Raw genomic sequence first — 17,731 nt, forward strand, 5'->3', positions numbered from 1 at the left:
GGTTCATCTGGGAAAAATAATTCTGTTGCCGGGACTCCCGGATCTTGTTGATGATTGACATCATAATGTATAACTAATAATTACATTAGAACCATTCAAAGCAATGGCTTGGCGACACACGCGCTGCTCCAATGGCGACGGTTTCGTTCCATCTCTGTCCCCCGTCTCTTCCTCCGTCTCCTAATTTTGGAAAGGCCGTACTTTCCCACCGCGAGACCTGTATCCCCCATGAATCCATGAGAGAAAGGCGGAGGAGATCGGCGACGTACGCGCGTGGGGGTCTCCTCCTGCACGCTCTCAGCTGAACCGCGCCGTGCTCCCCTGGGCGCGCAATGGCTCGACGACGGCGCCCCCTGGCCTTGCCGCCGCCGCAGCAGCTCGTCTGGTTGGCCGTCCTCTTCTCTGCGGCGGCGCCCGCGGTCGCCAAGACCGACAAGTCTGACGGTGAGGGTTTGCCGGATTCTTTGTGCCCTCTCTGTGTATGCATCGGTCATGGTTCTGACTGAACATCGTGTGTCCTGTCCTGCAATATCAGTTGCTGCGCTCAATGTGATGTTCGATAGTATGAACAAGCCATCGCAATTGTCCGGTTGGAAATCGAGCGGTGGTGATCCCTGCGACGACGATGACGAGTGGAAGGGGATAGAATGCAGCGGCTCATCTGTCACAGAAATGTACGCAAATGAAATGCCTTCAGGATTTCACTGCTTGTTCAGCATTTAACAGCGCTATGAAAGTACCTTTTTTTCTTTTAGTTTTCTATGACATTTTTAACAGCGCCATAAATAATCATGTTGCATAGAGCAGTAACTTGTCAGGGCTTGGACTAAGCGGCTCGCTAGGATATCAGTTATCAGGCCTGAAATCAGTAACCAAATTGTGAGTTGCCCCAGTGATTTCCTGTACCGCACTGACCATCGTGGTAATGTAACTTAGTTGAATTTTCCTTGTTTTACGTAGTACAGTGATGTCAGCAATAACAATCTCAACGTCGATCTTCCATACCAGCTTCCACCTAATGTGGTTCAATTGTGAGTTTCCGGTTCTCATCCATATTCAACTTTTTTTTTTTTTTTTTTTTTGCGTGCGTGGGTTCATGCCTAACCCAACACATTCTCTTATGTTTTTTTTTCTTATTGACGCAGAAATCTTTACGGAAACTCTTTTACCGGAGGAGTTCCATATTCGATATCTCAGATGGGTGATCTGGAAACACTGTAGGAATTCCAATTCACATTGCACTCTATTTAATTGTTTGCTTTCTGTTCCCTTCACACGTCTGTGATTTTTTGTTTGCATCAATCACCATATAATTCCTCATTTGATTAAACTGCAGAAATGTGGGCAAGAACCACCTAAGTGGGCAGTTGACGGATATGTTTTCACAACTTTCAAAGCTCTCAACATTGTAAGTCAAGCAGCGAATTCCCAAGTTTTTGGTATCTATAACAGGAATTTGTTATCTACGGTAGTTGCTAGAATGTTACTGCAGTAAGCCTGTCCTGTATGACTAACCTCAATTGTTTCATCAGGGATCTCTCCTTCAACCGCTTCTCAGGCAGCCTGCCCCAGAGTTTTCAGCACCTAAAAGACCTCAAGACGCTGTAAGGGCACTCCCAACCATGAAACTAGATGGTTTCTATGTTCATTAATTAGGGTCAACTAAGCAAAAAGATGATGTGGCACTTTCATTATAGAAGAGAGATGAGGAAATGGTTTCTTATAAGAAACCATGTCTACATGAGAACCAAGGCACTAAGAGACGCGATTGGTAGATGATGGAGAGAGAAGACATGTGATTGGACAAAAAGTTATTATGTAGAAACTATCCATTGGGAACATAGTTCCTATATATAGTGTCTACATAAATTAATAGACATAGAAACTACCCTTTGGTTTCTAGCATTGGGACTGCCCTAAAGGAACTGAAATTTACACATGGTAGCAATTCATCCACACACTCTTTCAGATCTGCAATGAGTGCCATTCTTTTCGAAATGTATGCAGGAATTTGGAGAGCAACCAATTCAGTGGTCATATAGATGTTCTAGCCAAACTTCCTCTCGAGGATCTGTAAGTATATCTCAAAATAAACACTCACTGCATAAAAACTACTCTTTTTCGCAAGTACATTAAAAAGCAATATTGTCCTGATGACTCCACGTATGCATTGCGCTGCCTCCGCACAGCAGCACAACATTAATAATTCAGTGAAAAAATGGCAGCGGTGAAAACTGTGTTGCCAGTTTTAGGCATGTAATGGGTATTCTATAGCCTATTTACTGGGCATACTTTGTGGAAACTACACTTATCTTTCTGAGAACTAAGCTATAACGGCTTCCCCTTTGTGCTCAAGGAATCTGCAGAACAACAAGTTTACTGGGTGGATCCCAAGTAAACTAAAAGACACTAGTAATCTACAGTAAGTAGTAATTCCATCCGCTATAATCCTTTTTGTTGCTGTTGATGAATTCTAAAAGTCCTTGACACATTCTGAAGGATTGGAGGGAACCAGTGGTCGTCCGGGTCAGCTCCTCCTGGTATGGAGAAGGGCTCTGCGCTGGGAGGCTCTTCAGGTGGAGGGGGTGGTACTGGTGGTGGAATAAACGGTATCGTCATCGGAGCGATTGTGATAGCAGTGCTTCTTGCAGCTCTGATTCTCTTGTCTGTGTTGAAGAGGAACCATACCTCTTCTGCCTCATCTCATTACATCATGGACGAGTCAGGTCACAACCGGTCATTTACCCCGCTAGTTGATGATGGGAAAGGTAAAGAGTTCATTTTGCTTTCTTTTAACATTTATGGTAAAGAGCTCATGTTGCTTTCTTTGCTTCAGCGATCAACATGAAGCCACTGGAGCATTCCTCGTCAATAAGCAGTAGGACACCGTCTGCAATGCCTAGCAAGTCGATTAGTGACAATGAGTTCGAGAACAAACTAAACTATTCGAGGCGGACCACAGATCCAATCAACCTTGTTACTTATTCATCATCAGACCTACAAGCAGCCACTGGCAGCTTCCATAGTAGCAGGTTACTAGGTCAGGGGACAATTGGTGGCGTTTACAAGGCAAAATATGCTGATGGAAGGGTAAGACCTTACCATTGCCTTCTTAAACGGTTAAACCCATGCCAAAGGAACTTGTTTGCTGATAAAACTTTAGTATTCTTCCTTCTGCATCTATAAAATTTAAACTTTCACATGCAATATCTTGTCCAAAAGTGTTCTAAGCTACTCACCAATTATTTTTCAATAGTATAGTACCATATAAGCGGTAGAGTCTTACCGCCTGTGACCGGAAGGTCCCGGGTTCGAGTCGCGGTCTCCTCGCATTGCACAGGCGAGGGTAAGGCTTGCCACTGACACCCTTCCCCAAACCCCGCACAGAGCGGGAGCTCTCTGCACTGGGTACGCCCTTTTTTTTTAGTATAGTACCATATAGTTGAATTGAACTTGATTATAATTATTATCGATACGCGTCAAATATGTTCTGTAGCAAAATCTTGAGTTGGCACTTCATACTGATCGTACACCTTGCATTCCCGTTGTCCTTATTGTCTCTCTCACACGCACACAAAAAAAAATCAGGTGCTGGCCGTTAAGAAGTTTGATCCATTGAGCTTCTCAGGAAGCAGCGACTTCATGGATCTTGTGAACAGCATTTCCAAGCTGCGCCATCCAAAAATCTCTGAGCTTGTTGGTTACTGCTCAGAGCCTGGGCACTACATGCTGGTCTATGACTACAACATGAATGGATCCCTCTATGACTTTCTGCACTTATCCGACGACTACAGCAAGCCGCTGACCTGGGACACCCGCGTAAGGATTGCTGTTGGTACAGCTTGTGCTCTGGAGTAAGTTGACAGCTAGTAATATTTATTTAGGCCTAGATAAAAAAATAATACAGCTTCAGGCACAGAGGGGGTATGATGTTCGTAGTTCAAAAGAAAGGGATATTGATATTTCTTGTTGATTCAGGTACCTACATGACATGTGTTCACCTCCAATGATCCACAAGAACATTAAGGCATCGAACGTCTTGCTTGATGCTGACCTCAACCCTCACCTCACTGACTGCGGCCTTGCATGCTTCTATGAGGTTTGCAGAATGTCTCTTAAAGAATTTGTTGAGCAAAGCATGAATGTAAAAAATTGTGATAACCAACTCTCTGCAGGATACGAGTGAGAGCCTGGGACCAGGGTACGATCCTCCAGAGTGCACAAGGTCATCAGGTTACGTTATGAAGAGCGATGTCTACTGCTTTGGTGTCGTCATGCTTCAGCTATTGACCGGTCGGAAGCCCTACGACAGGTAATTAATTGAAGAAAAAAGAAGATAGCATCCTTCCACTCTGGGCTGCACATTTTGTGATTCCAGAACAAGCAAAGCTTGCCTGCGGAAGTGAAACATTGTGTTTGTCAGCCATGCTCAGAAACATGGCTGCAGTTAATATTCTGATGTCGTTTTGTGACTCCAGCTCGAAGCCTAGAGCAGAGCAGTCCTTGGTCAAGTTTGTCACTCCACAGCTTCATGACATCAACGCCTTGGAAGCTCTGGCAGATCCAGCTCTGCGAGGCCTATATCCACCGAAGGCATTGTCCCGTTTCGCTGGTGTCCTTGCCCGCTGTGTCCAGGTGAATCGATCGAAATACCCAGAGATGATCTTCATCCAGTGATGAATTGTTTCAGCTACAACGCTGAAGGCCCCTGAAACAAACATCAACTCGGAACTGAATTACTCTGAACATTGGTTTCTGGTGGTGTTGCAGTCCGATCCAGAATTCCGGCCATCCATGTCAGAGGTGGTGCAGTCGCTCCTCCAATGCGTCCAGCGCACCACCAGCAACAGGAGGTTGGGTGGCCACCGCAGCGTCTCACAACGAAGCGACGATTCTGACTGGTGATGCTTCTGCTTCTGCTTCTGCGTCCATCTTGCTGCTGCCCAGTTGCTGAAACTGTCACAGAAACCTTAGGTGTGCCGCTCTTGTCATGCCATTGTACAAAGAAAAGGCTTTATTAGACAATCTGGTTGCTCAAACAGTGTGGCAACAAACAAGTCGGTTAATTTAGGTAAGGTAAAAATAGAGTGGGTGTTCTAGTGAGTAGTGACATTGTAATTGTATTGAATTCTGTTCATATAAGCTAAAAACATATGTGCAGCTATTTTTGAAAAAAAAAAAACATCTTACCGCCAAGAGAACTGGCGGTATATTGCTACCGCCAAACCAAACGGCGGTATATAGTTGCCGCCAGAAAATATATAGGAGTATTTGAAAAAGAGGCAAAAAAAATTAAAAAAATGCTGAGAGATGGGCCACAAGGCTTGCAGGCTCAGGCTTCAGCCCAGTTCGCCAGCCGACTACGTGACGGCCCAAAAGTATATGCAGGGCCCACTTCCGCAGACAGGCCGCAGCACATCGCTCGCGCCTCCACTCGTCGGAACTCTCGTCGTCTTCACCAAAACCATATAGCCGGAGAAGAAGTGAGCCTCCGCCAGTCCGCCTCCACCCGCCGCCGCCGCCGCCGCCATGGCGCTCCGCCGCATCACCCCGCGGAGGAGACCCGTTCTCCCCGTCCCCCGTGCCTTCTTCTCCTCGAGCCCCCCGTTCCCTCCGCCCCCGCCTCCGGCGAACGGCGACCCCGACACCGCGCATTCCCCGTCCTCCTCTCCGCCCCCCAACCCCGGCGCGCCGCGGAACCCGTCGTCCTCGCTCTTCCAGGACATCAAAGATCGCCTCCGCTTGTCTCCCACGTCGCCCACTCCGACGAACCTGCCCCGCCCCAACCCCGCGCGCGGCGCTCCTTCTTCGAAACCGTCCCTTGAAGATGTCCGCCGGATGCTCGGGGAGTTCCGCCCAACCGGCGGCCCGCCGTCCCCCTCCGCTCCCGGAGCCGGCCCCTCCTTCATGGACCTGCTTAAGAAGAACAGCGTCGCCCAGGGCGCCAACGCTGGGCAGAGGGTGACCGGCCTCGATGCCATCCGAGAGAGTCTCAAGCGCTCCCCGCCGCGGACGCCGCATCGTCCGCCGACGCCGTTTCTGACTCCGCAGAGCAACATCTTCAACCCAGAGCTACAGAGGAACTTGAAGGGTGTAGGTGCGAAGAAGGAAGAGAAGGACTCTACCATTGCGCTTTTGAGGCACTACAGCTACGAAGAGCTTGGGAAGAGGCTAGGGGAGCTCCGGCCAGCGGTTGTGGTCAAAGACGGTAAGGAGTGGTTCTCGCTCAAGGAGCTGCAGGGGCGGATTGCCAAGCTGGCGGAGTTGGAGAAGCAGGAGAACCGGCTTTCCGGGCAACTTTCGGAAATCAAGAATTGCATTGGGAACCTGAACAAACAAGAAAAACTGGCTCTGCCATTAAACATACCTTCACTGCTGAACCTTGGCGGTCAGCTGACGCTAGACTACATGAGTCGGCCTCCGCAGGAGGAGTTGTTAGAGAAGGTGAGATTGGCCTTTTATTTTCCTGGTCACTAAAGTATTCCTTAGCGTATTTACATCTTAGGATTAGAATGTGATCTACTACTGCTGATCCAAGTTGTTATCTTCAGTACTTCCATCCAGATCATATGTCATCCGAAGAGAAGATGAAATTGGAGTTCCAAAGGGTGAGGGATGAGTTCAAGATGTCCGAGAATGACTGTGGGTCTGCACGAGTTCAAAGTAAACACTTTATTCTGTTCTTCTTGAGTTCGAAGTAAACACTTTACGCTCTTCTTCAAAGTAAACACGAGTTCAAGCGTGCATTCCACTTGTGAAAGATGTAGTCACAATTATGCGGAAATCAGAATAGCGAACAAGCAGGCGTTCTACTAGTGAAAGATGTAGTCACAATTATGCGGAAATAAGAATAGCAAACGCAGTATTTGTTCTTAACTAGATAGTACTTTTTCATTGTTTTCACACACTTTGTTCATTTTGAGGTTGCATAATACGTATACAGAAACTGTGTGTTTATTATTTATGCTACGAAGTTGATTTGTAATGTTTGGTTGTTTATTTGATGCTTATATATATGAAACAAACATGTAGCTATATATGAGCTAAATAGTGAACACCTTTCAGCTTTGTCAATCCCTTGCTGTCAGACCTTCTTGTTCACTGGGGAAAAAGCATCACCTAAGCATCAGAACTTTTATCCCTTTTTATTTTTCTAGGTCTCATAGCAGATCTGATGTATGTTTAAAGATGTTGAGCATTGTGTATTTGTATGCCTTGTTGCTTTGTTGCCTTTTGTATGTGAATCATGATGCGTGTTACTGATATGTCCATATTTCGTTTGCAGTTGCCCAACTGACTCTGAAAATCAAGCATCTGTCAGCTGTTCTCCACAAGAAGGTATGCAAAATCCTAGGCCTCCCTTATGATTTATTCTGCTGGTTTACTGCAACATCTTGGAGCAATGATTTTGGAACTGTTTTATCTTGATTCAAAGAAGTAACTTGTGTGCACTGTTGTGATGCAGGATAAACATTCTAGAAAGGGGCTTCAGGAGATGGTCCAAAAGAGGAAGAAATACCTGAAATACTTGCGAAGAACCGACTGGGACTCGTACTGTCTTGTTCTGTCAAAGCTGGGGCTCCGCGATGTGCCCGAGTACAAAGCTCCTGACTACAAGAGCAAAGCAACCACCAAGGCCAAATCTAAGAAGAGCAAGAGCAAGGGCAAGAAGAGAAAGATGAAGGCATAGGAGTGGTGAACAAATACGCCCTTTTTGGCCTTGAATTGCATGGTCAGAAAATGAATCGAGAAGGCGCGCAGCCCCCAGATGGCTCGACCCAATCTTGCAATGTTGTATTTTTTATTTGAAGCTGTTTGTAATAACCAATTCTCTGGATGCCGAGGTTTTTCCTTGTTCTGCTAGGAGCTGTAACCTTTCTGTAACAATTGATTTCTTATTTCTTATTGCTTTTGAGTTCTCCCGCTCAATTTGCTGAGAAGGGAATGGAGGACCAGATACGACAGTACGATACCATTACGTTATCACCAGTTTGTAACTTCGCCAGAATTCTTTGTTTGTTTCATGTAACTTTCGCCAGAATTCTTTGTTTGTGACTTTGTGTCTCATGTAACTTTTGCCAGAATTCTTGTACAAGAATGCATGAACAATCTTGCTAGCCTAGCAACGCAACCACTAGAAATTCTGCTAATTTCTACTGGTTTTGATAGGAACCAGAAATTGCATATGGTTTTGATAGAAATTCTGCTAATTTGAAGGCCGCGAGATCAGAAAGGAGGCTCCCACGGCCGACCCGTCCTCGACAGCCTATACGAGGCGGTCATCAGGTCCAGTGTAGCCGATGTACGACCCGTTCAACACCTCCAAAATCCCATTGCCGCAGCCCGGAACGCAGGGGCGAAGCCAGGATTATTTGCCATCGGGGTCGGAACAAACCATAGTACTAACTTTAAGGTTGCAGTACCATACATAATATATAAAAAAATATAAAATAGCATTATAGCAACCGACAAATTTTAGAAAAAAGCTTTCACAGTAGTAGTTACCTCCTATAGGTTCCCTCCGCGGTTATGGTCCTCCATCTTGTAAAAGCGAATGATCGCATCATCAATTGGAATTGTGGCACACCAAAGGAAAACCCAGATGCTTGTTTGTACCCACCATCAACTTAGCAAGTTTGGAAATAGTGTTCAAGTTGGCAAATCTTTCATCAGCTCACACATTATCAATATAAATATTAAGCTCACGACCAAGATCCCTTAGTTGTGTTGAATCAAAATCATCAGGATATGACTTAGCAACTCCATTAAACTCTCAAATTTGAAAGCCTCAAAAGAACTCTTGGGGTTGAAAGCAGCAATCTGAGTGAGCAACTAAGAGTTTACCTCATTGAAACGATCATTGAACTCTGTAAGTTTTAATGTGCTTTGATTGCCTATCAAATTAGTCACATAATTAAACGCTAAAGTAGATGTAGACGATATTGATGTGCTCATGTGCAAACAGCCATATATATGATTAAAATACATCGAGAATGCCCTGTCTCCAAATTGGCAAATTCAGAGTTCAGAGAGCTGAGACTGAGAGCATGTCCCAGACTCGCAGTGCCCGGCGAGCGCCACCGGCTGCCACAGCCGGCGCCGGCGAGTCGCAATCTGTCGATCGCCGCCGCCCTAGCGATGGGAGCTGTAGCGTCGGAGAGGAGAGCCGGAGGCGTCGAGACGAGACGTTTGGACTTTGGACTTCTAGTTTGCTGCGGTGGACTCTGGACGATGGGCATGTGCAGTGCAAAATGGGCCATCAGGGTGGGCTTATTAGCCTGAACGTGCTAGCTTCACCTAAACGATGGGCTTATTAACTTGGTGATGGACAATGGGCCGGACGCTGGACTAGTGGAGGCTGCTGGGGTCGTATATTTTTTTTACTGGGGTCTTCCACGGTGAAAATTTAGTACGTATAATACGTTCGCTGGAAATCGTCGGTGTCGGGCGACCCCAGCGGCTGAACGTGGCTTCGCCACTGCCGGAACGTGTAGATAGCTGTCATGGAGCAGCAGCAACATGCCTTCATGCTCCAGCAGCAACAACAGCAGATGACGATGCCACAGCAGCAGCAACAAGCTCCTTACAATCCGTTCGCCGACCCATATATGCACGCCGGCGCCCACCCTTACGGCGCAGGGATGCAGCTCCATGCAAGCAACGTATACACTGGAACTGGGATGGATGATGTAGCGCTGCACAGAATCTGCTGTCTGGTTCTGACAGACAGCTTCCGTTCTTTTATTCTTCTTTGAGTAAAATACACCGGAGGTCCATTAACTTTCGGTGAAGTGTCATCTAGATCCATCAACTTTGAAACTGCATGTTTGGGTCCATTAACTTTCGTTTTATGTCATCTAGGTCCATCAACTTTGACTCATGCATTTTTGGTCCATGACCTTTTAAAATGGTTCACTGCAGGTCCACGCATGCATGCACACACGTTGACTTTTTACGTCGGTGGAGCCATGCCTGCACTCGCCGCCGTCGCTCGTCTACCGGGCATGCATGCGTGTTTTCCTGCTCGAATCATGACAGGGTTAGTGCTTGCACGGCCTTGAGCGGCGTGACCATGCTAAGCGACGTGCCGAACCGGTCCGTGACGTCCACGTCGGCCGGCTGCATCCCCTCGGGTAGCCTCCACTCGAAGGCGTGCAGCATAGAGGCCAGGAGCAGCGTCACCACCCTTGTCGCCATGGGCAGGCCCGGGCACTCCCTCCGCCCGGCCCCGAACGGCATGAACTCCAGCCGCCCGTCCTTGCTACGGAAGTCCACGTCCGTGCCCACAAACCGCTCCGGCACGAACTCCTCGGGCCGTGGCCACGCCCCTGGGTCGCGCATGATCGCCCACAGATTGATGATCACCTTGGTGCCGGCGGGCACCGCGAAGCCGCCCACCTCCGCGCCGTCGGCCATGGCCTCGTGCGGCATCAGCAGCGGGCTCGGCGGGTGCAGGCGCATGTACTCCATCACTACGGCTCGGAGGTACGGCAGCCTGTCGATGTCCGACTCGTCCGGGTGAGGCTTGGAGACCAGCGCGTCCCGCAGCTCTTCACGGACCTTGGCCATCACGGTCGGGTGCCGGAGCAGCTCGGCTATCGTCCACTCCACCGAGATCGTGTTTGTGTCCGTCCCGGCGGCGAAGAGATCCTGCGCGTGGATGGAAAAGTAAAATAAATGCTCCTGACTGATTAGTTGAGAGTATCAATTCCAAGCGAGCTGATTGCTCACGTACCAAAAGAAAAGATTTGATCGTTTCAAGGCTGAGTTGATCCGTCGAGTGAAGCTGAAGCAACACATCCAGGAAATCATTTTTCCTGTCGCCGTCGCCTGCGCTCAGACGGCAGCCGATGATAGGGTCGAAGAAGTCGTAGAACTTCCTGACGTGCTCGGCGGTGCGCCGGCGGCGGCCCTGCAAGTCGAGCACGGAGAGTGCAGGGAAGAGGTCCGACAGGTTGGGCTTCAGCTTCACGACTTCCTCCACGGTGTTCCTGACCAGCGTCTCCAGCTCCTGCACGCGGTCGGAGCTCAGGTCCACTATGTCCTCGGAGAAGAGCACGTTGGACACGAGGTTGAGCACTCCCGAGAACAACACGCGCCACACGCCCGGCGCGGCGGCTGAGGCAGCGGACGAGCTCGCGAACCTTCTCCTCCCCCACGGCGCTGCAGATGAGCCATGGTAGGGTCGGAGCTTCCATTTTCGTCATGATTCGAGCAGGAAAACACACATGCATGCTCGGCAGACGAGCGACGGCGGCGAGTGCAGGCATGGCTCCACCGACGTAAAAAGTCAACGTGCGTGCATGCATGCGTGGACCTGTAGTGAACCATTTTAAAAGGTCATGGACCAAAAATGCATGAGTCAAAGTTGATGGACCTAAATGACACAAAACGAAAGTTAATGGACCCAAACATGCAGTTTCAAAGTTGGACCTAGATGACACTTCACCGAAAGTTAATGTACCTCCGGTGTATTTTACTCTTCTTCTTTCTTTTGCATTTATTTTCCATTGTAAGAATTGTGTTAGGACTAGAACTATGGAAAAGGACATAGACCTGATGCTGTGGACAGGAAGTGAAATGCAGGTATGAATATGATAGTGTTTCTGGGTCATAGATAATTCAAGCAAAAATCTGTACGGCCTCGTCTACAAGCACCAAGCATAAATTCACAAGCTCAGTCATGCCACATTGCTACACGTCAAAAGCTTCCAGACCTACAGTACAGAACCAAAACACGCATGTTTTAAACTACCAAACTATCAACCTCTATAGAGATCTTCTAGTCTTTCACACACTAATTAAACAGATCATACAGCGTTACAAAGGTTGTACAGCTACAAGTGAAGAACTTAAGCTCACTAAAGCACTGCTTCATGGCCTAGGAACGTTTCACATTGCAGTGGCCAGGATAGTTTCATTTTCTCTGCACACTCTGGTTGAAATTTTCCTGCAAAAACAGAATGGGTGTGTGAGTAACACAAGACATCCAGATTAAGTAGGAGGATTGATGACATGAGTTTAATTTTTGGCAACGAACAACATTTATTACCTGCATGGGCCAAGCTCAAAAGCTTTGGTCAGTTTAAATGCGAGCTGTGCAATTGCAATCCTCAAGGCTGGTTCCGTGGATACACCTGCTGCAGCTTCCTCCAATGCAGAAAGGAACTCCTTTTGTGCTCTCACAGATGCAAATAGCTGACTTGGCTTATAAATCGTGCTTAAATCTGCTAACTGGGGCAACACATGCAAATCAAAGTGGCAAGAGTAAGTTCCACAAGCTTTTGTTAGACTCATTACTGTACGATAGCAGATACCCAGATGCAATTTTTGGATTGCAAAGCATGAAAGGAATAAGCTACGGGTTACATATATAGTCCTGGACTAGCCTTGCACAGCAAGGAAACCGAGTTCCAATCTAATATGTAAAACAAATTCTAGTGAAGTTACCTGCTGAAGCCAAGGCAGTGCCAAGTCGAAGAACTTTTTATTAAGAAACTGGTCGGCTATAACCCTCAAAAGCTCACTTGCTGTCTCGCACGACAACTTCTCAAGAACTGGTCCAGTTCTATCCATTAGGTCAATCAGATCATCATAATCACGACAGTTCAGGGCTTCCATGTATGCAGGCTCCATGCCATCAGTATCTTGAAACTCACCAGGCTGATTAGAGGCACATAATGCATTTCGCAGTCCTGATTGCTCACAGGAACTGGTAAATGAAACTGGATAAGTCCCTTTAACCCCTGGTGCTCGACTTCTTGCTGAGCTTGGAACATATCTTCCCAAGTTACTCTCTGAGCTCACAGGCTCAAACTTCCTAACTTTACTGCGAACATGATCCTTTGGAAATTCAGCTCCCTCTTTAGAACACATGTTTGAGCCCCGAGATGGTAGATCACGCATCCACTTCTTCTCATGTTTCAACTGTGAGATTGGTGGTGGCTTGTAGTTAACATCCACAGATGATCTAGGTGTAGAAGTAGAAAGCCTAGGCAAAGAAGAGACGCTTTGGTTCTTAAAGTATTTGGAGCCAGGAAGATGATACCGGCTTTCGCTCTGAGTAATTGTATACACAGTTTTGTCTACAGCATTCTCCAAGTTGTGCACCTTCAAATTTAGCACAGACATGTTCTCCGCTGAGCTAGCCATAAATTCCTACAATGAGAGGGGGGTAATCATTTGAGAAAAGATATGAAGTCACTTCTTTACATACATGGTGTCTTCATATGAATTTGCAGATGGTGCATAGTTTTTTCCTACATGATGCAGTGGCAAGGTAAAACTTGACAGAATTTGATGACGATCATCCTTACCATCAATATGCATTGCCATTTTTACTTAAATTGGCAAGTGGAGAGTTTGAAGAAAGTAAAATGTAAAAATAAGACAACAGATTCACAGTTCAGGGTGCCAGTGTTCAACAAAATCATAAATAACCAAGAAGCTTAACAATATTGTAGGCTAGTATAAGAACATAAAGTGCACACTGAAGAACTGCAACTAATTTGAAATGATATTATACATCCCACATGTTCGAGAAAAAATATTATACATCCCATATAGCTGGAATTATTAGCTTTGCAGTATAACTTACACTATTACCACATTGATCGATATATATACAACTCCATAATTAGGTAAATATAGACACAAATCAAATTGACAATATCTTCACAACTCAAAGCATGACAGTTACCTGCAACAAATCAAAAAAAATTGTTTGCTTCCTCTCCATCTCTTGAAGTTGCTTCCTAACAATGGCCAATTCATTCATAGCACTCAGACAACAACTATGTGCGCCATGAGCAGTAACATCTGTAATTGTCGAGTCTATGCTCTTACTTTCTCGACCCCTGGGACATTGTTCCGTAACTTGTGTTGAATCACAATCTTCAGTGCATTCCTGAGCAGTAGTGACATGCTTTGTCTCACAACTCCTGCTGGCTACTTCTGACACAGAGGAGCATTCTTGTTTATCATCCATAATGTCATAGTCAAACTTACTGTCTACATCAACGCTTTCATATGCATTTCTCTTTGCATCTTTTAGGATGCAGACTTTACTGGATCCCTTCTCATCATTGTCAACCAGTGGCATCATATTCTGCTTTGGAACTGACACCTCAACACGCCAATCACCAGACTTCATTCGCTGCAAATTTGCAGCATTGTTTAGGGCAACTTTGTTGATAGACAAAGGAGACCTCCGCTTTGCTGAACTGATAGAACTACCACTGATAACAGATACGGAAGGCCCATGGTCTGTTCTCCTAAAAGAAGTATCTCTTGATCCTCCATCATGTATACTTCTAGCGTCATGATGGTCTCCAAAGAAGTTCTCTGTGAGAACACATTGATAGGCAATAGAAAATAAGCTATGTTAGTGACTCTGTTTGACTACAAGCAAAATGCAGAAGCAATAAAGAGAACATGTGAAAAAAATAGTAGAAGGATCTCATTAGCTAGCAGCATTACACGTTAATCATAAACCATAAGGCATTAACATGGTATTGTAGTATTCTTTAATAGCCATTTAAACTCACACTTTCTTTTGAATAATAGAACTCAAAGAAAGGTTGGAATCCATGGGTTGTGTAACATTAACCATGATCCGCAAAAAAAAAAAAATCTAAGAGCAATTGCTGCCTCAGCAACTAGGATACTTTTTCAGTTATTTGACTCTTTTAGTTGATTAATTATCTGAGTTAAGATGCATAATCTTGGAAGAGTTGACAAATGAGAATAGAGTTGCTTATATACAGAAACATCATGTGAGTTCTGCTTAGCTTATTTATTTTGGTAATAAAATATTTTTTAATGAAGAACAAGAAAGATATATGTATGTTAACTTTTTATAAAATAAAGATTAACGGATTTGAAATAAATCAAGAAAACAAACAGTGTTATATCTGTTTTGATCAATATCAACTGTTAAATGTAAATTAAAGGAACATCTTTTGTACCTTTTGTTGATGATCCAGCTTCTGATGGTTCAGGAGTATGAGACCCTGGAATAGCTTTCCACAGCTGAATTGCATGTATAATGGCATCACGTACTGGTTTTACCTAGCATAGGAGGCATGAAGTCAGTAAACCAAAAAAAGAAATATGTTACAGCATAAATTCCACAGGTACAAGGGAGTGAAGGGATACAATACCTTGTCAAATTTACTGCGCTCAAGGGAGCGAAGGCAGGAAGTTCTGAAAGAGGAAACCAAATACCCAGAACTGACCGCAATACTTGAAAGAGCTAGTGAGGCAGCCTTTCTTGTATTCCAGTCAGTACTCTTCAGCGCATCCATAATACTTGTTAGAGCTGATGATAACGCCTGCTCTGTAGAAGCACCTTCAGCCTGAAAAAGAGGGGCGCAGGAAAAAACAAGTACACTAACACAATGTAAGATCTTATGGTAGATTGGTAGTTATAAGCTATGAAACCAAACTGAAGATGAAGATGATTACTGTACTTCTTGAAAGATATTAAGAAGTGCTGCTGAATTTACACCATATATTAGTGATCAATCAATCTAGCAATCCGATGCATGAATCTAGACTTGAGGAAGCAAGAAAGCCATGCGGCTTTGTAGGAAGATTGCAGTATTTCCAATCTGACTAACCATTGATTAAATAGCAAATATTACACAGAAGAATATTTCTTTCTCATGATACTAATTATAAGGTCAGATGAACATGCAAAGTCATCTGTATAACATGAAAAGCCTGTGAAAATGTGCTTACACACGAAGAGGTCTTAGTGGATTGGTATTGCTTACACAAACAAAAGCAAGAGTGCAAACCTGAATAATGCTTCTTATCAAGTCAATCGCAGCGGGCTTCGCCATGAAATGGGGATTCTTGAGCAGCTTAACAACACGGGCAAGCATCTGTGGGAGCACAGGCCCAGGGAAGTAATTGCTCTCATCTATAACCTTGGCCAGGCACAGTGCTGCCCCAGCCTGAATATATCTATTCTGTTCACCCAATGATTCAAACAAGGGGCGCACCAATGTCACCAACGCTGCACCACCATCCCCATAACTTCTGGCACACATTGCAAGGGTACCACAAGTGTCAACACATGCATCTCTAACAACTGAATCGGTGTCCTTCAGGCGCTTAACCACACTGGACACCATTTTCGCCATGTGTGGTGCCAATAGGTTTCCATGTAGTCGTGCCAGAGTGCCAATCACCTTGATGCACTCCTTCCGCACTGCACTCTTCTGCTCAGCATCAGTGTCAATGACACATGACAAGAAGGGCCCAATCATGTCAGGGGCCAGGGTATCCGCCGTCTTCTCGAGCTCATCCAATCCAATCTGGTAAGTGTCTCGGTCACCAATCTTGTTAACAGCTTGGAACAGCTTGTGCTTCAACTCAAATACGGCCTTGCCCTTTGTAGTAACCACACTGGACTTCATCTTGGTGCTTTGATACTATCACAGGATAACGCTCCCTGAACAGCAGCAGAGAGCTCACAGGAAAACTTACAAGGAGAGGGACAGTGCCTTCCCCAACAGGGGAACAGAGGCAGTGTTTCCTGTACCTTGCCCACCCATTCCTTTACCTGATCTGAAACACAAAACATACATGAATTCAAATAAGGAATCAGATACACCTGGGAGGCAACAAAAATTGAGCATTCAGTAAGAGAATGACAAATCTGAGTCCGAAAACAATAAGATCATCCACACGAAGATCCAATTGGAACACTGGTTCGATTCAGAAATGTACCGACACATAAAATAACTAACTAAAACCAACCAAGAAAAACTAAGCGTCAGTGAACTTCAGATAAGCAACACCAGGCCCGTATCTCGCCCTTACACTTGCCGCATTGCTCGCGCATTAAACACTACAAATATAGAGATCAGAGAGCAATCTGGGCACATCCAAGCGAAAAACAAAATCACACGCATACGAGAGTAGCCTAAAAACGGAAGCACACTACTCCCACCAACCATTGGGAGGGAAATTTTTGTGAAATCGCCGGTTGCCCGGCTCCATCCCCACTCCCGTATGTCCTACCTCCAAGAGGAATCTCACAGAAACTAAATCGCGTAGCGAAACAAGGACACCCACTTGACTAATTAAGCAGCCGCAAATGCCACGCAGGTTGTGAGGTTGAGGTTGAGGAGGAGCAGCGCGTACAGCGGGAGTAGCAGGGATGCTCGGAGATCTCTCCGTGCGAGAGCCCGCCCGGAGGAGCACCACAGCACGCCCAGGCTTGGAACGGAAGCCCTCGCCTACGCCTAGTAGGGATTTGAATTGGTTGGGCTCCGGCTCTTTCACTTTCTCTCTCTACACTTTTTTCCTCTCTCTCCCACGCCGAGGAGAGCGCCAACTCCGAGGACAAGTCATCTTCCCCCCTCGGCTCCTCCAGTCCTCCTGACCTCTCTGCCTCCGAGGCGGTATCACCGGGGGCGCCTTCTCCCCTTCTCACCCACGCCGTTCTCGCGCTGACATGTGGGTCATGTGGAGGATGAAGCCCCACTTGTCACGGAGAGGGGACGTGAGAGCTTCCGTGAACGGAGCAATGAAGTCGATCGAGGTGGCGAGTTGCCGCAGCTTTCGCGCTTTTGGGTGCCGGGATTCGGATTTCGCCGTGGTTCTGTACCTGACATGTGGGCCATAGGTTGTGGGCCCACAGTTCAGTGACACTGCCCGGAGATTCGCTCCCTTGTTTGAATCCTGCCACTACAGGACAGATACGGGAGCGCATGCAGGA

At 46.2% G+C, this 17,731-nt stretch overlaps 3 protein-coding genes and 1 pseudogene across 5 annotated transcripts; 2 read left to right on the plus strand and 2 right to left on the minus strand.

The window, feature by feature from the left end:
• Positions 1-107: 107 nt before the first annotated feature.
• Positions 108-5,150, plus strand: LOC136546730 (protein STRUBBELIG-RECEPTOR FAMILY 5-like). Of its 2 annotated transcripts, none has more exons than XM_066538699.1 (16): positions 108-444; positions 536-674; positions 803-879; positions 966-1,031; positions 1,146-1,217; positions 1,337-1,408; positions 1,533-1,604; positions 2,008-2,073; positions 2,357-2,422; positions 2,500-2,768; positions 2,837-3,090; positions 3,589-3,854; positions 3,979-4,099; positions 4,176-4,312; positions 4,479-4,635; positions 4,771-5,150. In XM_066538699.1, exons 2-16 carry the CDS (start codon positions 648-650, stop codon positions 4,903-4,905), a joined length of 1,857 nt encoding a protein of 618 aa, XP_066394796.1. In that variant the 5' UTR covers positions 108-444; positions 536-647; the 3' UTR covers positions 4,906-5,150. The 2 variants fall into 2 exon arrangements, with proteins under 2 accessions (XP_066394796.1, XP_066394795.1); XM_066538698.1 differs by having other exon boundaries at positions 808-879.
• Positions 5,151-5,434: 284 nt separating this feature from the next.
• Positions 5,435-8,119, plus strand: LOC136546731 (uncharacterized). The gene is made up of 4 exons (XM_066538700.1): positions 5,435-6,444; positions 6,552-6,663; positions 7,286-7,338; positions 7,466-8,119. Exons 1-4 carry the CDS (start codon positions 5,530-5,532, stop codon positions 7,688-7,690), a joined length of 1,305 nt encoding a protein of 434 aa, XP_066394797.1. The 5' UTR covers positions 5,435-5,529; the 3' UTR covers positions 7,691-8,119.
• Positions 8,120-10,013: 1,894 nt separating this feature from the next.
• Positions 10,014-11,207, minus strand: LOC136544318 (cytochrome P450 76M5-like; annotated as a pseudogene).
• Positions 11,208-11,621: 414 nt separating this feature from the next.
• On the minus strand, positions 11,622-17,419 carry LOC136546732 (TORTIFOLIA1-like protein 2). 2 transcript variants are annotated; one of them, XM_066538703.1, is made up of 8 exons: positions 17,155-17,419; positions 15,801-16,570; positions 15,162-15,356; positions 14,967-15,069; positions 13,700-14,343; positions 12,451-13,158; positions 12,053-12,234; positions 11,622-11,950 (listed from the first exon to the last, which is right to left on the minus strand). In XM_066538703.1, the coding sequence occupies exons 2-8, from the start codon at positions 16,422-16,424 to the stop codon at positions 11,893-11,895; spliced, it is 2,514 nt and encodes an 837-aa protein (XP_066394800.1). In that variant the 5' UTR covers positions 16,425-16,570; positions 17,155-17,419; the 3' UTR covers positions 11,622-11,892. The 2 variants fall into 2 exon arrangements, with proteins under 2 accessions (XP_066394800.1, XP_066394799.1); XM_066538702.1 differs by having other exon boundaries at positions 15,801-16,575.
• Positions 17,420-17,731: the final 312 nt, after the last annotated feature.

This window comes from Miscanthus floridulus, chromosome 3 (assembly GCF_019320115.1).
Source record: "Miscanthus floridulus cultivar M001 chromosome 3, ASM1932011v1, whole genome shotgun sequence".
Lineage (NCBI taxonomy): Eukaryota > Viridiplantae > Streptophyta > Magnoliopsida > Poales > Poaceae > Miscanthus > Miscanthus floridulus.